At 39.1% G+C, this 22,118-nt stretch overlaps 2 protein-coding genes across 5 annotated transcripts; one reads left to right on the forward strand and one right to left on the reverse strand.

Annotated features, from left to right (window-relative positions):
• Window positions 1–1,977: 1,977 nt before the first annotated feature.
• sfxn3 (sideroflexin 3) lies at window positions 1,978–12,340 on the forward strand. Of its 2 annotated transcripts, XM_085428067.1 has the most exons (12): window positions 1,983–2,133; window positions 2,437–2,591; window positions 3,661–3,878; window positions 5,642–5,812; window positions 7,237–7,335; window positions 7,899–7,974; window positions 8,087–8,172; window positions 8,271–8,398; window positions 8,766–8,815; window positions 9,021–9,070; window positions 9,192–9,239; window positions 9,329–12,340. In XM_085428067.1, exons 3-12 carry the CDS (start codon window positions 3,715–3,717, stop codon window positions 9,423–9,425), a joined length of 969 nt encoding a protein of 322 aa, XP_085284193.1. In that variant the 5' UTR covers window positions 1,983–2,133; window positions 2,437–2,591; window positions 3,661–3,714; the 3' UTR covers window positions 9,426–12,340. The 2 variants fall into 2 exon arrangements, with proteins under 2 accessions (XP_085284192.1, XP_085284193.1); XM_085428066.1 differs by lacking the exon at window positions 2,437–2,591 and having other exon boundaries at window positions 1,978–2,133; window positions 9,329–9,576.
• Window positions 12,341–13,516: 1,176 nt separating this feature from the next.
• On the reverse strand, window positions 13,517–20,692 carry LOC146655615 (peroxiredoxin-like 2A). Of its 3 annotated transcripts, XM_085428069.1 has the most exons (8): window positions 20,616–20,690; window positions 18,238–18,425; window positions 17,523–17,765; window positions 16,576–16,761; window positions 16,042–16,133; window positions 15,796–15,936; window positions 14,301–14,465; window positions 13,517–14,221 (listed from the first exon to the last, which is right to left on the reverse strand). In XM_085428069.1, the coding sequence occupies exons 3-8, from the start codon at window positions 17,716–17,718 to the stop codon at window positions 14,126–14,128; spliced, it is 876 nt and encodes a 291-aa protein (XP_085284195.1). In that variant the 5' UTR covers window positions 17,719–17,765; window positions 18,238–18,425; window positions 20,616–20,690; the 3' UTR covers window positions 13,517–14,125. The 3 variants fall into 3 exon arrangements, with proteins under 3 accessions (XP_085284195.1, XP_085284194.1, XP_085284196.1); XM_085428068.1 differs by lacking the exon at window positions 18,238–18,425 and having other exon boundaries at window positions 20,616–20,688; XM_085428070.1 differs by lacking the exons at window positions 17,523–17,765; window positions 18,238–18,425 and having other exon boundaries at window positions 20,616–20,692.
• Window positions 20,693–22,118: the final 1,426 nt, after the last annotated feature.

Genomic DNA, 22,118 nt, shown 5'->3' on the forward strand with positions numbered 1-22,118 from the left:
GTTTTTATTTAAATATTTATTTCCCATAATAAGTTCAACAGGGTAGATGTACTTAAGGAACATGAGACTTTTTCAGATAAATAAAGGCAAATATTGCAAACTACACAAAAGGCAGCCGCTAAAGCGTTTAAGTTTCAAAATAGAACAAACGAAACAGACTACTAAATTGTCAATTCCACTTAGAAACAAAATATTAATTCTAAAAATAAATCTTAGTTTGTTTTACAGAAGAACAGACAAAACTGACTAACTTTTGTCAATATCAAATAAACTGAGAACTAAAAGGAAATTCTCAATCTCTCCTTGTTGTATAGCTGAGCTTTTCAAACAGTTTTAACAGTTACTTTAGTCTGACAAAAGCCGAATGACGAATTAGCGCTTCCATTCAGAGACTGAGGCTACGTCCACACGTACACGGGTATTTTTGAAAACGGAGATTTTCCGTTTTGTTCTTTTTCAGCTCAATACCAAACGCTAATATTTTCTCTGAATGCTGGATGATTACGTTTTTACTGGACGGTTGGCAATTCTACTAACTAACCTTATGAATAAAATAAAGTTCACTATGGTATCAGTAACATCAAAGCACCCACCCAGCTGTATAGAAACTCCGTCATGCTAGCTAGCACGCAGTACCAGTTATTGTAACTGATTGTAAGTCAGCACAACGAAAATAAACTACACCTAAACTTGGTTTATATCTGATCCCAGATAGACTGCAGTTCATACCTTCTTACCTGAAATTCAGTTCACCTGATGCTCTGACCGCAGCCGCCTCGGGTCTGCTTCTTCTGCCTTCGGTTTCCCTCATCCACTGGCTGCCCTCTGTTTGAGCTCCGCCACCACCAAACAACTGAGTTATTTTTTCACATCGACCAGCATCTGGACAATCCACCACCTTCCACTGTTTATACCGTTACTAAAATGAATACATAAATCATCAAAAGTCCAAAACACGTAAAAAGTCCAAAGCACGTACAAACGCCGAAGCACGTACAAACTCCAAAACACGTAAAAACTCAGAAGCACATAAAAACTCAGAAGAACGTAAAAACCCCAAAACACGTACAAAACACAACAGAAGTGCTCCAGAATGCTAGGCGCAGTGTTGAGCTTTTGTTACCCAGTGGCTACACAAGCCAGCAAGTACCAACGACTGGATTTGGTGTGTGGTAGTAACAGGTAAATTAACTCTTTTTTTTTTATTATTTGAATATATATGTGTGCTTGTGTATAAATACACAAACAATACACATATGCTTTCAATTGTGTAATTTAAGTGATCTAGGTAGCTCTGTTTTGGAAGTTCAGTTAACGCTAGAAATGTGTTTTGGAATTTGTACGTGCTTTTTGGAGTTTGTATGTGTTTTGTCTTTAGGTGCCACTGCATATATTTATATATAAACATATATAAATAAAACCACTTTTTTTTACATTAGTAATTCCTTTTGTGCATAATTTTATATTATTGTTAATAATAAATAAATTAAAGCAACAAAACAACCTGAAGATCCGAAAGAACCGGCTCTTTTTAGTGAGTCGAGCTGAAAGAGCCGGTTCTCTAAAAAGAGTCGGAAATCCCATCACTTAATAAACTAAGGACTTCTGGGAAGTGGACTCCTCCCCTGTCCCGTCAGCTTTTAGCCAATCCTGCGTGATCTTCCGCCCCTCCTGTTTCGTCGCACGGCGCTGCCTTAACGGGCAGCTTAGAAACTCGTTTTTGTTTGTTTGCGAACAGTTTGACTACATTTAAATGATTTATTCTATATTTTACATTTTCTACTGTTGTATTTAATAAAAAACAATAGAATAGAATAGATATTCATCATACTGCAACTGAGCAAACAAATCGAAGAAGTCTTTGACCGTCCACATACCGTCTGGCACGCATTTTAATTCCCATTATTTTATCACTGTAGACATCTGTAATGAATCCTCATATGAGTAACACAGAACATAGACAGAACATTATTGATTGTTACTTGCTCCACGAATTATTTACCGACCCATCCTTTTTTTCAAAATGCTATGTTACTATATTTCAATAAGTACGCGAAGGCAGCATATGTCTTCCCGGTGGTGCTGTGATATTGAGAGGTCATACATTTTCAAAAACCAGGGAGTTAAGAGCAGGTATGTTTCCGTGATTGCTGAATTCACATCACTGATCAATAATGATCATATCTGATTAAATTAGCGCTCGCTCTATTTCCATATTTGTCTTTACAACGCTAACTGAGGTGCTAATGTGCTTGCTAGCTTGTAAACTAGCTGGTTAGGGGACGTCAGTTAGCAGGTATTTTGATGACATTAGAAATCTGTTTGTTCTCCCATCTGTCCGAACATTTGATGGTTTTTTGTTTTTTTTTGGGGGGGGGGGTGTTTTTTACATTTAACTCCGTTTTATTAACAACAGTGGGTATTTCTGTTCTCCAGTTCGTGATTTGCAGTGCTGCTGTCGGCTACCTTGCTAGCGTGTTCGCTAGCCATTTAGCAGCCAGCTTGGTGACAGGAACTGGGGCACCTGTCGTGACAACCCCAAACCCATCTGCCACTGTGTCTGTTGCGGTTTTCTTTAATCGGCTATTTCGGTATGACAAACATCATTCATGTGGTTGTCTCGCTAGTGAGGCGATTGGAGGCTCGTGTACTTTACACATAGTTTGAAGGAGCAAACCAATAGCCAAGTCCTCTGTTATCTATTTATCCACGCTATCAGGTGTTATCTCGCTCTTTAAGGTGTTTTTTTTTGTTTTTAAATCAATTTGGTAGTTGTGACCTTCATGCCAGAAAGAACAAAAACCAAGGTCTCCACACTGCTGTGCCCCCCAGTTTCTTACTCAATTATGGCCCAAGTGCTGGATGAAGTTATCCAGTTAACACTGTGGTGAAAAGCCATAATGTGAACAGCACAGAGATAAAGAGTTGGATCTGAAAGAGGTCAATAGTTGTATTACAAGTGAGGTATTGTTTTATTTGAAATTGTACAGTCCAACTTGGATTTTAAGTGACTGTGGGCTTTTTGGTGTGGTGTGGGCATTAAATGGATAAAAACATCATCTTAATTTTACTTTATCCTATACTCACAGACACAGCTCACATTTTAATTTGGACTGCACTGAAAGCGAAGAGCTGCTTATAAGGAACCCACAAATGGACAAAACAACAGTTTATTGTGGTTTTAATGTAATACAGCAAACAGAAAGTGTTATTTAGGCTTCAGAAAGCACTGAGTGATGAAGGATGCAGTAAAACTCGAATGCCCCGAAGGGTTGTTTCCACAAAGATTGTACAGGGTGGTGTCCTGTACAGTAAAGGTGGAGGGTTTCGTTAGCACAATGTATCTCTGGAATGCAGCACAGCTTTTAGTGAAACGTGGATGAGCGCTTATCTCTGCCACCAGCGTTTTTCATTACAATAATTACACTTGTAGGGCTAGGAATCAGGTCGCCATACTTATGTTGTTTCAAACTTTGATCTCTGTTTGTGATATTTGAGCATGCATAAAATTTTAAAATAACATTCAGGGCATGTTTGTTGTTTTTTGGGGTTTATTTTTCTTGCCTATAAAATGTTTTGACAAGTCTTTTCTGTGAGAAATGCATTAGTTAATCCAACTCATACGGTTCTTTTTTTCTTCTGACTTGATGTTTTCTGCAGTATTTTACGTTTGTGCCTGAGCACTAATCAAAATTTCTGAGTGAAGAAGCCAGGATGTCAGAAGAGGTGTCCCGCAACATAAACATCAAGGAGCCAAGATGGGACCAAGGCACGTTCACGGGCCGCGCCAAGCACTTCTTCATGGTCACGGACCCCAGGAACGTCCTGCTGTCCTCTGAGACTCTGGAGGAGGCCAGAGTGACTGTGGAGAACTACAGGTAGAGAAGGTCAAGATATAAAGAAGGGAATAGGAATGTATAACCCTTATTCCAAAAGACACTGTGTAAAAACCCATATTTTAATTACAATAGGATATAGAAAACATATCAAATGTTTAAACTGAGAAAGTGTACAATTTTAAGAAAATTATTAGCTCATTTTGAATTTACTGGCAGCAAAATGTCTCAAAAACATTGTAAAAGGGCCGTGTTTACCATTGTGTTGAGTCCTCTCTTCTGGGAACTGAGGAGACTAGTTATGGATTTTGGGGGAGGAATGCTGTCCTATTCTTGGCTCACGTAGGATTTGAACTGCTCTACATTTTGGGGTCATATTTGTCATATTTTTCATCTCGTGCTGTTTTCAGTTGGTGAAAGGTTAAGTATGTATACGCAGTGTGTGGTTTTGCATTGCCTTGCTGAAATATGCAAGGGTTAGGGTTAAAAGAAGTCATGTGGATGGGAGCATGCGTTGCTCTTAAACCCGTATGTATCTTTATGGTGATTTCCAGGTGTGCTACCTGGCAATTTCAGACATTGAACAAAAATATAAATGCAACACTTTTGTTTTTGTTCCCATTTTCCATGAGCTGAATTCAAAGATCTGAAACATTTTCTAGATACACAAAAGACCCATTCCTCAAATGTTGTTCATAAATCTGTGTTCATGAGCACTTCTTCCTTTGCCGAGATAATCCATCCCACCTAACAGGTGTGGCATATCAAGCTGCTGATTAGACAGCATAAATATTGAGGGAGTGTGCAATTGGCATGCCGACTGCAAGAATGTCTACCAAAGCTGTTTGTGAAATTAATGTTCATTTCTCTGCCATAAGCTGTCGCCAAAGAGTTTGGCAGTACATCCAACCCGCCACACAACCGCAGACCATGTGTAACCACACCAGCCCAGGACCTTCACATCCAGCATGTTATCCTCCATGATCGTGTGAGACCAGCCACCCGGACAGCTGCAGCAACAATCGGTTTGCATAACCAAAGAATTTCTGCACAAATTGTCAGAAACTGTCTCAGGGAAGTTCATCCAAATGCTCGTCGTCCTCATCGAGGTCAGACGACGAGATCCTAAGGCCCATTGTTGTGCCATTCATCCAAAACCATCCCCTCATGTTGCAGCATGATGATGCACGCCCCCATATTGCAAGGATCTGTACACAACTCCTGGAAGATAAAAACATCCCAGTTCTTGGATCAACATGATCAACTCTATGCGATGGAGATATATTGCACTGTGTGAGGCAAAGATACTGAGAAACCCCATCACTTTAAGGTGCTCTTTTTATACCCAATCACGTTGCTAAAATGCTACCAATTAACCTAATTTGTTAAAACTAGCAACACCAAACAGCTGGAGAACTAACTCCTCCAGTGTTTTTGTTGCCCCTACTCCAACTTTTACGAGACCCACTACTTCCATCAAATTCAAAATGAGCTAATAGTTTTCTTATAGTTGTATATTTTCTCAGTTTAAATATTTGACATGTCTTTTGTTGATGTTGTTTTTTGTAAATAGAATATCGATTTATGAGATTTGCTAATCATTGCATTCTGTTTTTATTTGCATATTACAACAATGTCCCAACCTTTTGGGAAGCGGGGTAGTATGTCTGATCTGAGTAAGGCATGGATAGGAATGAGCTTTGAACGAGATTATATGCTGACTTGTTTTCTCCGGGTTTTTTAAAAAATTTTTTTACATGTAACAAAAACTGTACTGTAGCGCTGTACTGTTATGACTTTTTCAGAGCTGGGATCGTGAAGCCTGGTCTGACGGAGGATGAGCTCTGGAGAGCCAAATACATCTATGACTCTGCCTTCCACCCCGACACAGGGGAGAAGATGTTTGTGATTGGCCGGATGTCTGCTCAGGTGCCAATGAACATGTCCATCACAGGCTGCATGCTCACCTTCTACAGGTACAGCTCAGGTTTAAACACACAATTCACTATAATCTGCTTCTAAAATGATTCCCTAAAGAGAATCTAGAAATGGAAAAATCTAATATTTAATAAATGAAAGGCTGAATTTGATACAGTTTCTGTGTGACCAAAAGTCAGCCTTAATACAGCAGCAAAAATAGAAATGTTAATCCCTGTGCAGAGGGAAAATCCTCTTAAAGAATAAAAAATGTTGCTCTTAATTCTACTGATAACTCGCTATGCTGTGACCATTTAATAAGCTGAGATCAATTCATGTTCAGAATCAGAAGACTTTATTTATCCCCAAGGGGCAATTAACAAACAACCGAGCAGCATACGTTGAAGATAAGGACAATAGGAACAGGCAGTAGGAGTGAAATAATAAATACACAGTATATACAGTTTTAAAATTACACAGTTTTAAAATTAAAGTGACCGAAGGTGAATAAATAACTGCAAGTGACTAAAAGTGAATAAAGTGTCAGTAGTGTAGTGTAGAGTGTAGTTTATGTTTATGGGTGTGGAGAAACAGTTTGATCTGCAATAAAACTATACACAGTATGATTAAAAAATAAAGCTGAGATGACTTTTAATACTCTTTGTAATTACAGAAATAGATGGTGAAACGAAATAATAGATTATTGGCTATAGTTTTAAAAACTGATTTATTTAAAAATTTTATGTTAATAGTTCACATTTTATTTTAAGTATTTTTTCACGTTTTTGTTAATTTAATATTTAACAATTAAGTCTATCATTTTTGTCATATTATGTTTATGTTTATTACTCAGGTTCAGGTTGGATGTATCGTGCACTACCATCAACCACAATGTTGTTTTTGCATCCTACCACTTGAGGGCACCATATGGTGACATTTTAAAGTCTATATATTATAGCTTTATATAGTAAAATTGGTATAGTAAAGAAGAGAGCGAGTGCTTTGGGGGGTTTCTTAATACCAATATGAATATTTTAGGTGATTTAAGTTAAAGTTGAAATTCAGCATATATTTCTGGAGGCCTGTAAACTGTGCTAAAGGACCATTTGGTTTTTAGATCACATGAATAAAATTGTGACACATACCCTATCAAGATGATCTGTATCTTTTGCATGTGAATTTTATTCAAACTTGACTATGGGCTGATTGATTTTATATGAAGATGTTATCTGCTGGGAACACTAGTGTGAAATGAGGGTCCACACAAAGTTATCTGTATGCAGTTATGACTAAATGCATCTGTAGGTTACTTAGTGGTTTTGCTTGCATCCTCTTTTTTTTATTATTTTTTAAGTGTTTGTCGCTAGCAGCTACTTTCTCAAGTAGTGTCACTTCTTTGCCACAGCGCAAACGGCACCGAACACGCAGCGTGAAATCTCACTTCCTCAAACACACTGTCGCTGTTCCTTCATGTTTTTTGCAGGACTACTCCAGCAGTGGTGTTTTGGCAGTGGGTTAACCAGTCCTTTAACGCCGTCGTCAACTACACCAACCGCAGTGGAGACGCACCCATCACCGTGAAGTATGGAGGACTTCTCATTTCCCTTCCTCTCTTGATCATTCCTGTCCCACGTCTAAACTAGTCTCTGTGAGGAGGCTGTGGGAGCGGCTGTCCTCTCCCTCACAGCGGTATTACGTTCCACTGTTAAGCATGTTCGGCAGTGTCACAGTGATCTCATGCTGACTTAGATTACGTGCTCCTTGTTGACAACAGGTCAGCATATTTGCAATAAATTGCCCCTTCCAGACGCTGCAAAAATGCATTGAATGCATGCATTTATGAAGAACAGCAACATGCGAATGCATATTTATGGATCAAGCATGCAGTCAGTGAAACACATATTGTAATGTTCTGTTTTGCAATTATTTGCGAGGATGTTCTCGTTCATTCTTAAATATTCATACATGACTTCACACATTTCTTGGTCCACTTAAACTTTGCATTGATTCACCTTAGCTTAATTTGTAGACTCTGAGCTGCTGTCTTCATGTGGTGATGCATAATTGGCTCTATTTCACTTATGAAAATGCTGAAAGGGGATGTGGGTTCTCAGTGTGTGACCTGTGATAATTTTGTTCTTGCAGCCAGCTCGGTGCAGCCTACGTCAGTGCAACAACTGGAGCCGTAGTCACTGCACTGGGACTCAAGTCTCTAGCTACGGTAATACGTTTGTTTCAAGTGCAACAAACATGAAGTAAACCGAAGATAAAACAAACACACATGACCTGCTCTGAGATGTGATCCTGATTGCTTAATTTTGTTGTCTTTGCAGCGTCTCCCTCCAATCATCAGCCGGTTTGTCCCTTTTGCTGCTGTTGCTGCTGCTAACTGTATCAACATTCCCTTTATGAGGCAGAGGTGAGGTCACTAAAGTATTAACTATAATAGGCCACTGATTAATATTTTAACAGCTGGTATGACAGCTTTACATGATGTTTGTTTTTCCCCACTATCAGGGAGTTAAAGTACGGTATCCCTGTAACTGATGAGAATGGAAACCGGTTAGGAGAGTCTCCAAATGCTGCCAGACAAGCCATCGTGCAGGTGGTGGTGTCGAGGATTGGGATGGCGATGCCTGCAATGGGTAACGTCGACATTTTCTCTGCTTGGTCATTACCTTGCATGCATTAGTGACAATCTGCAAAGAAGTATCAGCTGAAACTGCAGCTCCTCTCTGCTTTATGGAGTTTTCTGGCTGGTTAGGTTCCCCGTTTTTCTGCCTGTTCTGTATAGTGTTCATCATTTAACAGCCTATGACCTAGATATTTATCTCAAGAGCCGCTAGACAGCAAACACAAAGTTAAGAGAATATATGTTGACTTTATGATCGTCACTCACCAAAAATATATTAGAAAATGTATCTTCACCTCACACATTCTGAGCCTTACTAACAGTTTCCTGTTTTGCTATTGAAGCAGAAACCCCCACCTGACTTGTTGTTCTGTTCACAGCCATTCCTCCTGTCATAATGAATGCTCTGGAGAAGAGAGCTTTCATGAAGGTAAGCGAATTGCATCCGTGTTTGCTGTACTGTTTTGTTTCTACTGAGTGGATTTACCAGACATGCTGGTATTTTATGAGGTTAAAGAGTCGCACCGCATTCCACATGTTGCACATACATTGAATGCTTGTGTCTGTGGACGCTCTGTACAGACAAACTCATCTGATATGTATGTGTCCCTGATTTTTATCTGTTTTCTCTGCAGCGGTTCCCAATTCTTAACGCTCCAGTCCAGGTGGGACTAGTCGGTTTGTGGTGAGTAAAGTAGACTTGTTATCAGTGAGAGTATCCTTTTATCAAATGATATTTTTAACTTCACCCAGAAAGTACCTGCAACAACATCTGAAACATTCCTGTTTTCATCTCATGATTTCAGCCTGGTGTTTGCAACTCCTCTGTGCTGCGCCCTATTCCCTCAGAAAAGGTACCAGTAGCCACTTTCACTCATTCAGTCTATATCTAGAGTTGTTTAACTTAGCTGCCTTTTAATGATGCTGGACCATCTCTTTGTAGCTCTATGAGTGTTAGCGGGCTGGAAGAAGATCTGCAAGAAAGGATACGAAAGACCAGTCCTCACATCACCACAGTCTACTTCAACAAAGGCCTGTAGGAGCAGCAAGCACATTTCCATGCATATGTTGAGACACACACACACAGTGCTCTGGATTCAGTTGGAAGGGTGAAATAAAATATATTTGCAGGGGTTGTTGTTTTTTTTTGTTAAGGCTCTTTTTCTTTTCTCTTGAGAGAAGAGCACCATCTATTTACAGTTTATTGTTTTGTGGTGTGCTTTTTGTCTTCCGCTGGTCACAGCTGAACTTTTGGATGGCTATTCATGAAGTTACTGATTTGTCCTCAACCCGCCAATATCTTGCGTTGCATTCAGGTTCATTTCTGATTCAGTTAAAATGAAGACTCATGTGTGTAACTTCTTCTGAATGTAACAGTCTTTTCTGCCTTGTGCTCCCACTTTTTCCAGTGTATATTCCAGTGTCATATATTTCACACTGACAGTTTTGTTAAAGCTTGAGGCCACCAACTCAGTTGCCCCAAGAAAACTGTATGTTAAGTCGCTCTAAATAGCCCGACTCCTGTTGAAGTTCCTGTTTTGTTGTACCATGCCTGTTGTTACCCAGTGCAGCTTCTTACCCTCGTCTACTCTCCTCTAAGTGTACTTATGCCCTTCATATTCTTAGTCAAAGTAATAAGGTGCTCAGTACCTGTGGCAAAGATCTTTATATAGCAAATTGCTCATCCTATATCAGTCAACACTACAAACTGTGGTTCTCATCAGCATAAGTATGTACTGTGGCAGCCTGGGTTTTTTTTTTCTTTTTAAAGGTGATGGCGCTTTTAAATAGTGGCATCTGGTGGAAAGAGGATAGTGTGTTGTGTGTCCACGAGGAAGTAGAAATGCTGTTGATATCGTTGATAAGGATCTTAAATTATCTTAAATGTATTGCTGCTGTTATGTGAATACTAACTCACAGTTTGGAGGAGGGTTTTTTTAGTGTTTGCACCTGACCTGAAGTGGGCTGGGAGACATCAAAACAGCCAGATTGTCAAAAGCGCGAGAGCCACTGATGTCCTGTTGAACCAAAGGACAGTAATAAATGTTGTGTAATAGGTCAAAATAGTAAACTCCTGGTCATGGTAGCTGTGTGTGCACAGTGTTTGTAGCTGCTTTGTTAATGTGGACAGCTCGGCCGAGTTTGAGCATCTTTGATCAACAGTCATTCACATTGTTGACCAAGCTCTCCAAACGCAGTGTCTCCAGTGTGGTTAGATAGTGGTGATGGTGTCTTAGTGGTGTAAAAATAATTATATTTTTCTTGGATATATTTATGTACAAAGCACATATAATGTAGAAGCTACGAAGCACATTTTTGAGGGATTTTAGAGATTTTAATTAAAATGTATGCCTCTGTTAGTGAATGCATCAGATGGCCCCACATATGCACTTGGAAACAATGTCCTCTTCTCTTGGTACATAGTGTAACTTATTGCAAATGACTAGGAGCTTCTCCTGCTTCAAGACCAATCAGTTCTCAGATTAAAGGAGTGTTCCTATAGTTTGATTTATCACTGTTGCAAATTACCAGCTCGGATTCAGTGTTAGTATAAAGTGATGTTTTGTGTATGTTGGTTAAAAATGTGACCACAGTAAGATTGTATAGATCACCAAAATTCATCTCCATTAAGACACTTCGATGTAGTTGTGGACAGATGTTAGGCGTTAAGGGACTGTAGTAACCGCACAGCATTTGCATTTTTGTGAATGGACTTTTTGTACAGATACAAATGCACAGTGATTGTGTTAATGTGCGATTCCAACAGTCAGTAGCTTTATTCACCAAACGTTAGGAGAGTGTTGCTACTTGAAACTTAAATGAAAGTGGACGTAGTGTTTTGGGTTTTGTTTTGTTTTTTAACTATTGGCTCTGTTGTTTTGGAGAGAAATTGGGTTTTCATATGAACACTTCACTCCCTTTCATCTCATCCATGTGAACAGAAGGCTTCTGTTTGAGTCCCCTGCTTGAATTGGACACCAACGTGGGATCACATGCACTGCAGGACAGTGTTTCACACTTAGCATCACTACTATAGTCTATATGTAGAAATGTTTGCAGTGCCCACTGAAGACATTTTTGCTACGATGCTGACAGCAGCTACTGTGTGATGTGTTTGCTGTGCTGCTGTAGGAGTTAACTGGATTTGTGTTGCTGTTTTAAAGGAGCTTTTACAAGTGTGCATTGATGATTGTGAGTCTTCATCATGCTGGATAATGCTGATTGAATCGTGGCTTCGCGTCTGCTAATTTTTAATCATTTGTGGTCTGCTAGCTTTCGTTGCTCGTAACCAAGTTGCTTTGTTCCCATCTTTCTCCTTTTCTACTCGCGTTTTGGTGCACAAACGTTTAAGAACAAAACTGAGGGGTTTGAGTCGGCATTCAGACACGTTTGGAAACTTTCATCGTCCCAGCTTGTGACTGTGTTTTACCACCGTATCATGTCACACCTGTAGAGCCAGCCAAAGATGAAACGGGTAAAGGACTGAGGAAGTGTGTAGCTTTTTAAAAGTTTTTGTTTCAGCTTTAGCAAATGGACCTTTTGCCATACTTGTGCAAAAACAGTTTGTTTTTTGTGTATTTTAACACAAGTGGTCCTCTCCACCAAATCCATTGTCTTGAATACAAAGCTACAAGTTTGAAAATGTAAAGAAAGTCCAACACACACTTTATGTTTGGAATTCATTTTTTTGCCATTGATTTTATTGACAGTAACATTTTAGATCACAGAGTTCTTTCAGTGTTTTACAACTTTGCATACTGAAGGCATGCATGGAAAAGTCATGTCATGCTACACTCCATGAATGTTTTGGTTATTTTATATACATACAACTCACATACATGTAGACTTATAAGTATTGTGTTTTCTCCCTCTGTTTGTATTGTTTTGAAATGTATATTTCCTGGACGTGAGATGTATTTTAATCTGAGCAATAGAATAAAATGTGTAACATCAATGCCCAAGCATGCTTGTTTCATGCAGTAATATTTAACACGGGTTATTATCACCATATAAGTGAATATTTCAGCAGAACAGTTCAGATATGAGCGTAAACATTTAACCTAACTTAAAAACCACTGAATTTTGGTGGTTGGAACATTCACAACTTTAATCTGACACCGTCAAACAAAGAAATTTCACACTCTATGACATGGTCACGTCACAGTCAGCAGAGCAGGACGAATTAGGCTGCTGTTAGATGAGTTAACTGATGAATATAAGAGAAAACAAAGTAAATGTGATCACGTCTCTCCCTGTGTCCCTGCTGACTTTGCCACTGCTGTAACTTAAAGTTTGGCAGCCCTCTGGGTCCCACCCCACTGACCTGGGGGCCCAAGCAGTTGCTTGCCTTACCTAGTGGTAAAAAGCTCCTCTGCATTACTACTGCTTCATATAGAGAGCTATAGATACACAAGTGTGTGTGTGTGTGTGTGTGTGTGTGTGTGTGTAAATTGTCCTTGTGGTAGCTCCTATATGTAAAGGACTTTGCCTCGAATTTATACACACTGGCCACTTTATTAAGTACACCATTCAACTGCTGTTTAATGTAAATCTTTGATCGCTCAGTGCATTTCATCATGTAGACATGGTTAAAATAACCTGCCAAATTACATGGGTTCATCCTGCTATCACTTCAATGGGGTAATATGGTTAGATTTTCATGTACCTGTAGGGATCTTGGATGTTGCATTTTGAAACAGTTGAAGTCATCATACTGATGGAGAGTCCCGCAAATGGACCATTACAATATAACCTGCTTAATAAAGCATGGACCAGTTTCTCGGTGCAAGTTTGAGATAAGAATTTTCTAACCTTTGATATACTTGCAAGAGGGAGAGAGCCGTTCTGGTGACCTTACTGATGTAATTAATAATACCAAGGTTCCTGACAAGAGTATTTTTTGTGTCTAAAGGTGAAATGATAGAACATAATAAAACCAGACTCATGCAGAGGAATTCTTTTGGTTTGTTTTTGTTGTTGTGCTTTCAAGGATAAAGTTTTAAATGTTCAAAACTCAAAAAAAATACTAAAGTTCTCTGAAAACTCTCATAAGAGCTGTGTAAGTTGTTTTATTAGACCAAGTTTTAACCAATATACAAATTACATTTAAAGAAAAAGAAAAGCACAGATATTGGATGAGGTCTTCTTTATTCACTGTTCTGCAGCTGGTATGCAAATGTGCAGATGCATAAAATTCTCTCTCATACGCACAGTCATACAAAAGCGAGCAACGCCTGCACCACAAACAGTCCTCAACATGACGACAGCAGCAGTGTGTGTGTGTGTGTTTAGGCATCAAACTTGCTCCCCTCGACCAAGAGTTTAGAGTGAAGTTGTCATTATCACACACAGACCGCACGCTCTTGTTATGTCAAAGGAGTGTTTGAGAGCTTGACCAGTAGAAGCAAATTAAGCTTTTACACAGAGTCAACATTTCATTTTCAAGTGACCTTAAATAAATGGCTGCTGCACCTAAAAGGAAGTGATGCCTTTAATTCCCTAACATTTTCATACCCGTGTCAAGAATCTAGCTTGTAGGTGGCTTGATTTTCATAACCAACAGCAAATTACATGTGCAAAAGTCAGCGGCATCTTATGATATTAAACAACACTGACTTCATAAATACCAGAACGTTACTGAAATAATAATTATATTCGATTTTGACTGAAACTCTGCATGGGGTTAAAAATATTCAATTTGCTATTCAAGTTGTGATCTAATAAAAGCGTGCTACGAAAATTATTTCACTGGTACAATTTTTTTAACGGCCTCTAGAACATCGGCCGTGTCCACCTTATCGCCAAACTCCTTCTCGCGGTGTTCCAGGAGGATGCCCTGCCAAAAAACAAAACATGTGCTTAAAAATAGAGACGAATTTTGTGAAGCATCACTGAGCCAAATCTGTGGAAGCTACCTGTTCTGCTGGTCCGATGACAAACACCCCTCCGAGGACAAACCCCTCTCCATTCATGTTGCCCTGGTACCCAGACCTCCAGGCTCGCCTGAAGTTCTGCCACACTCCCAGGCGAATGAACCCCAGGCCTCCCATCCTTCTCTGCACCGGGCCATAAAAACGTTTCTGCAATGCACATTTTAGTTTCAGTCCGCCTCATTTATACACAGCGTACAGCAATTACAGTAGCATTATTTGACTGCTACTCTAAAACTGATTTATCACTGCGTTCTCATGACCCAACACTCTTACTGTCAACAAGCAATCCCTGCACTGCTGCTTGATTTGAGATTAAAGATCATACAAAAGACAGGGGTACTTGTAACTGTGGTTCTGTCAGGACATTCGGTAAAACGGCCCCTTGCAGTTAAGACAAGATGCTGGTCAGGATTAATTTATTCACAGAGCTCCCATTAGAAAAACCATTAGGAGGAAGGAGGAGGGCATTTAAGAGCTTTTTAAGCAGCAGAGGCAATGTCAGAAAGACAAAGAGGAGATATATGCTTGAAAAGCTTAATAGCAGCGAGCTAATGAAACGCGACAGATTAGATCGTGCGTGGATAATGTGTGTGGTGGATACCATTAGAGACGCACTCGTGCCGAGAATGAAAAAGATATCGCTGAGAAAAAAAACTCCAAAGAGTTCAGCGGCGATGAATTCAGCCTTTCACATGAACGATTACCTTCCTTTCAAACAGGCCTCCCCTGCTGTTGTGGGTGTAAATATTTAAAAGCCAAACAATTTATCAGCATTAATAACTGACAGATAACAGTACTCATGTTACCATCATGGCAAATAAACATAACCAAGTGATCATAACGACTATGAGCATGTTGATTTAGACGTTTGCAGTGAATCTCTGCAGAACCTACAATGTAAGTGAAGTGAGTGGCCAACGTTGTTGCCAGCGTTTAAGCTTTTTCTGGTTCATTGCGTGCCAGTGTGACCGTGTCCTGTTTCATATGCGGTGTCGGCCAATAAAAACAAAAAGATGCGACGACTTTTTCCACTCCTGCGTCTTCACTCTTTGTTGTGGTCAGTTGGTTTTTTGATTTGTTTTTTTTCCTCGGGGGTAAACATATTTGTCCTTCAAGTTTTCCCATTTCTTTGTACATTCCTTCATTTAAATTCCGATCATTTCAGCAATCACCCTGCAGCAATGTGACATTTGTGAGTGTTTATATTGATGCTATGATTACTTTTTTTGGATGATATGGCAGTTATTATTATTCTTTCATATATTAAATTCAAAAAAGTCACCTGAAATGCACAGGAGGACTCGACATGCATTTCAGTACACCATACGGTTTCAGTTACGAGGTAGCTACGATGGTGATTTCCTGCTGAAGCCTAAACCGGAAATCTATGCTAGAGGTTTTTCAGTTCAGCCAGGAACTCTCAGATTATTCTCACAATTTTTCTGAGCATGCCCACTTGTTATCTACAGCTGCTAACCTGTTCATCAATATAGATGTCCCCAGCGAAGTGCGGTCTGAAGTCCCGGATCTCTGTGCCGATGTCCTCTTTCACAACAGCAACCAGAGGGACCCCGAGCTCTTCCAGCTGGGGCTTCAGAGAGGACAGCGCAGAGGCCTCCTGCAGCAAGACAAAAATACCAAAAAGAGAAAATCAATCTCATCACATGCACTTATAGTTGAGTGGAAACAGACAATGTTCATTCACAGAGACTTTTGGCGTCACCTCTCTGCACAAAAATCATCCAGGTCTTCTTACAGCCATGACCACAGCCCCATTCGTCTCCCACAGGCTCTTTGCTTTGATGACCTTCTCATCTGCAGACAAACCCACATTGAACTATTTCTTATCAAATCTTTGACCTCACGCGTTAGCGATTAAACGCAAGTCGCAAAGATTACGAATGCCACAGTTAAAAGAATCTAACAGAGTTTGCAAGATAGAGAAAACAACAAAATGTTCACGGTCACATGGTGCATCTCTTTCACGATGTTCATTAAATACTCAGCATAGGAATTTGACCAAAGTTTACAATGATTTAATCTGCCAGAAAATTCTAGAAAGTGGCTTCACTTTACATACTACACAAAACCTCATTCGCTGCATGTGTAATGTGTCGAAACGCGCACGAGGAAAGGAAACCACATGTGGCTGATTCTAGTGCTTATGTAACTTTATATTTCCTTTTAATAGCCTTAACTACATCTGCTGTTAGTCTGGTACATTCCAATATTGTACCGTATCAGAACGCTTTCTTACCACCCGTGGTGGAGTGCAGATCAGCATCTTCAAGGTACTGCAGCGTTGCATTGGCAGCTTTAGTAAGACACAGATCCGTGTTGGCCAGGAAGATCCCAGTTAGCGCAGCTCCGACGGCACCCAGACCCACAGCCCACATCCCCATTCCAAAGAGCTCGCCCTCCAGCCCAGAAGCAGAGGACAAAACTGCAACACAAAAAAGCAAAAGCATGTTGAGAAGAAGAAACATAAGCATAAGGGACATTAACTGTTCTTTATTAGAACAATATTTCACAGTGCTAGTGCAGACATCACATCTCAACTGAGATTGCATCTCAACAAGGCTCAGCATGCCCATTTTATTTGAATCTGGTGCAGACTGTAGTCTGTGAGTGTGCGTTTGTTTTTGCCACTGTACTCTTATCTAAAACTCACCCATGCGATTAAATTCCTCACACACAAAGATCTGCAGGCAAATTTCGACTAGAGCAAATGTGCTTCTCGATAAAGCACAGCTAACCGCAGAGTTTGTTTTTTGTTGACAGTGTCTTTTAGAAAATATCGCAGCATAACATCAGGCTGCAACTACTTATTTTATTGTTTTAATTATTTAAAACATAATCTATCACCATTTCCCAGAACTGAAAATCTTTAAATATGGTTTGTTTTAGGTTTTTTTTGTAATTTTATTTTCTGAGAACTGGTTTATCGATTAACTGCCGAAGGGTTGGTAAACTGTGCGTATGGGACTCCAATCTGACGTTAATTGAATTATTAAATGACTCGTTTAACTTGTTTGTTTTTGTAACATTTCAACCTGGAGTCATTCCAGTGTACGGTAAGTGGGAAGAAAGAAAAAAAAAAAAAAGAAAAAAAAAAGAGTCGCCATGCACAGGTGAACAAACCTGAAGTCTGGGCTGTGACAGAGATTGGCTAACTGTGTAGGGAGCAATCAAATGTGTCCTTGCCTGAAAGGATCTTGTTTGGGTCTGGACTGGCTTTGGCTTTACTTTGGTGAAACGGGGCAGCCTGGGTCCTTAGAAACTGAGGCCTGGCTGTGGTGGAGGGCTGGCTGCCTGGGTTAGAGCCCCTCACGGAGAGGGCAGAACAGCGGAGGGCAAGCCTCCAGCTCAAAGCTGTGGAACATCTGGACAGAGCCAGCATGGTGGATAAAGTCTGATGATCTGACTACACACACTCTTAAGATTTCGCTGGAAGACAGAAACACAAGTCGTTTCTAAGCAGGTTAAAGCATAGTGCAGTGCAATGCCATAAACAAACAACAGCATAATCCACCTTTATCAAAAGCTAAAGTCAAGGATCGACTTGACAAGTTTAAAGGAAAAGAATTTCAAACTTTTGCTTTCATTGTGATCCAATTATCAGGTTTTACCACCTGTTAAACAAGTTCGCCAGGCTTCAGTTACGCTCACACTGCAGACGGTGCAATCAAATGTAACAAAAGCATAACGTACAAAATGTTTGATCTTCCTTACAAAGTCTACTGTGTAACTATTTTTCAAGTTCCTACTTGCCCCTTAAGTTCTCTTCTGTGTAGCAATAAAGACAGAAATTACACTGAAAACCAAAACACTGTTGCCAGTTTACAGCATGCTACACAGAGGGAGTCAAATCTGGCTTTTCTATATAGTCAACTTTAAAGTAAGATCAGAAAATACTAACTTGTCTCCATTGCCAAAGAATGAGTGAATGCGTCCCCTCCTGTGGTTCAGCCCATCCGGTTTAAAACTCAATCACCCAAAAGCATTTGAGTTCTGACTCCTTATTACTCAGAAAATGAAGAACCAAAAAAATATAACCGCAGCAGCCAATCATCTGTGCAACGCACACAAGAGTCTGACTTTCTACATCTGCAGAGCCAGAAGTGAAAAAAAGAAAAAAAAAAGCTGTCAACACTGACTGCTGATCAGAATCTAGTCTTCCACAAAACATGTAAACAATGAGCACGACCAGTAAATTACAAGTTTCCTAAAAAATAAAATGCTTCACTGGTGATAGCGCAACAAACCCTGTGGTATAAAGTAAATTAGTTGATTTATCTACACTTTATTTGAACGTTTTTTTGCTTTGCTTTTCACTTCTTTCATCTGTCATCTTGCTGTAGAGTGAGTCCTTTAACTCATTTACACCTCAAGTGCATGTCGATGAGAATACCGTACAACTTTATACTTTTTCTAAAGTAGACGTTTGAATAAAATATTTGACAGCTACAGTAAAAAAGTAACCTGCTACGACATTAAAATAACTTTTTTATTTTATTTTTACTTGTGTTAAAGTATTCATAAGCTTTTCGTGGCTCAATCTGTGACTTTTACCTGGAGAACTAGCGTGTCACTCATTATCACAATTGATAACTCAATGTAATTATGAGCTGATTTGTATAAAGCAGCTATGAGTAGATGTATGGCATTAGTATTGTCTACTCTTTGTTATTGCATAAATATTTTCATATTATACCCCACGACTAAGGGTGTAATTATCCAAGAATTAAATCTAATTTCCATGTTTGTTTGTTTTTAATCTGAAATTACAATGCAATTATATTTGGCTGAAATACGTAGCGGATGAGACACTAGAATAAGGGGGTAATACCTTTGTTTGTACCGGAAAGAAGAAATAATTATGTGTAATTTTAACCCTGTAAGGCCTGAACCATGAAATAAATGCAACAAAACCAATTCTTTGTTTACTGAACTTAATATATTAATAATTATGATAATTATTATTAAATGTGTTGTCAATTTCTGAATAATTATGATGCATGTATGAGTTTTAATTTGTATAGTTTATGCTAGATCTGGCATTTTTAAACAGTTTATTGCTTAAAAATGTATTGTTCACTTTATTCGGGTTTTCAAGGAAAAGTACGGTGGCCCTGAGAGGCCAAACGGACTTCCGTTTGGACTTCCCGGCGTGTTTTGTGTGCTTTTGCAGCATTTTTCTTATTGCTTCCGATCCAGAAACACTAGAGCATCTATTTTTCACTTGTCAGTATGTTAATGCTTTTTGGTTTGAAATACACTGTTGGGTTTCACTCAGAATTTCCAATGTACCTGCCTTCACATCTAAGGATATTCTTTACTTTATGGACAATCTGGATTCTGAAATCTCAGATGTTGTCAATTTTGTAATAGTGCTCTGTAAGTTTTTATTCATTTATGTAAGTGGAAGAATGCCTCTCCTATGTTTACCGTCTTCTTGAATTACTTTTGTCAATATTTTAAGTCACTTAAGCTTATTTCAAATATGAACAAAAAAACTGCTGTACTATACTGTAAAATCACAAAATACTTGCTATTCTAATTTTCCTGCCTGTGTCAAAAGGTCTATGTTCCTTATTACTTTACCCTAGAAACTTTTATTTTCTCCCTGTAAAGTTATGATGACTTGCTTCACCATCTTTATAATGTAAATTGTTACAATTCTGGTCTGTTTCCTTGACTTGTTTTGTATATGAAAATTTGTTTCAATAAAAAAAAAAAAAAAAAAATTCTTATTGCTGGTGGTTTTTTAAGTTGCAGTACGTTTGGCCTCTCAGGGCCACCGTAGAAAAGAAAAATAAAACCATTACACTGATGATGTAGAGGTCTCAAAAACCCATGTGTCAACGCATTAATAGTTCCTCTACCTTTGACATTTAGCATACATGTGAATCAGATGATGAGATGGCAAAAACTAACTAACAGTCGCCCACAGATCACACGATACAAATAATGACCTTGATACTGGTAATTGTGTAAGATGTTTGTTTACGATGACAACTGCCCAGGCAGACCAAACTTCAAAACTGTAAATGAAAAGGTGTGATTATCTGGACGATTGCAACTGCGTGAAAGATACTGTCAAAGTCCAGAGAAGTTACTGTGGTTTATCACAGCGTCGCCGCCTCATAGATAAACCGTCTCCCGGAAATTAGCATCTAAAATGAATACCGAGTCTGCAACCTGAGCCAGCCGTGCCTGCCAATGCATCCGTGCTTGCTCCGAAAATGTCACCGTGACAAAGATAATGAAGTAGTTTTTCAAAAAATACACACTTACCAAAATCAATTTAGCCACCAGTAACGCCTCTCACTAAACGGCTTGTCTTCGGACTTTTGCGGAGGCGTACTAACCGATTCTAAGCGCAGGGGAAACTAATCGAGCAAGATTTAATATCGTTTGACGTAATTGAGAAAAGTAGTGATGGGATTTCCGGCTCTTTTTAGAGATCCGGCTCTTTCGGTTCGGCTCACTAAAAAGAGCCGGCTCTTTCGGCTCCGAACCGGCTCTTCAGGTTGTTTTGTTGCTTTAATTAATTTATTATTAACAATAATATAAAATTATGCACAAAAGGAATTACTAACATAAAAACAAGTGGTTTTATTTATATATGTTTATATATAAATATATGCGGTGGCCCCTAGAGACAAAACACGTACAAACTCCAAAACACATTTCTAGCATGAACTGAACTTCCAAAGCCGAGCTACTAGATCACTTAAATTACACAATTGAAAGCATGTGTGTATTGTTTGTGTATTTATACACAGGCACTCATATATATATTCAAATAATTTAAAAAAAGTTCATTTACCTGTTATTACCACACACCAAATCCAGTCGTTGGTACTTGCTGGCTTGTGTAGCCACAAGATAACAAAGGCTCAACACTGCGCCCAGCATCCTGGAGCACTTCTGTTGTCTTTTGTACGTGTTTTGAGTTTTTATGTGCTTCTGAGTTTTTACGTGCTTCGGAGTTTTTACGTGTTTTGGAGTTTGTACGTGTTTTTACGTGTTTTGGAGTTTGTACATGCTTCAGAGTTCGTACGTGATTTGAAGTTTGTATGTGCTTTGTCTCTAGGGGCCACCGTAAATATACTTTTATTTATTCACTCCACATAAAATGTAATAAATAAATCATATAATACAAAAATCAACTATTCACATTTCAAGTTTTAACTATTTAAATTTTCAGCTTTTTCCTTTCACAAATTTAAAGTGAAAAGAACACAAAACACTGCAAACCACAACACAATTAAATATAAATTATAATATGAAAACTAAAAGAACATGCATATTCTCTGTCATATGGACCTGCATGAATAAACTTTCTCAATCCTTTATCATCTGCAACTGAAAATAGTTGTGGATGATTACTATACCTTTCTAATGTTGTTGTCCCTGCCTCTCTTTCTCTCTCTCTGGCTCTGTTCCTGTGCTACTGAGTGTAACTACCGCCCCTCCCCCCTCTGCCCAGCATAAAGCACAAGGCTCGCGTGCAGAGTGAAGCGGAAAAAAAGTGCGAGAGAGAGGCTGAGAGAAAGAAAGAAAAAAAAACCCACGTGACGGCTCGCGATAAGGAGCCGGCTCGCGTCGTTCACGTCAAAGAGTCGGCTCTAAGAGCCATTTCGTTCGCGAACGACCCATCACTAGAGAAAAGTCAAAGCAAGACTGAGAAACAGGTAAATGTGCGGGCTCTCTATGAGCATCGCTGATGTATCGTTTTATTGTTAACTACTAGGGATGCAGTTTACATTAAATTTTCATCATATTAGGCCCAGA

The sequence above is a fragment of the Rhamphochromis longiceps genome, linkage group LG13, assembly GCF_057381845.1.
Source record: "Rhamphochromis longiceps isolate RC_006_pf linkage group LG13, R_longiceps_female_GT1.1, whole genome shotgun sequence".
In the NCBI taxonomy this organism is placed as follows: Eukaryota; Metazoa; Chordata; class Actinopteri; order Cichliformes; family Cichlidae; genus Rhamphochromis; species Rhamphochromis longiceps.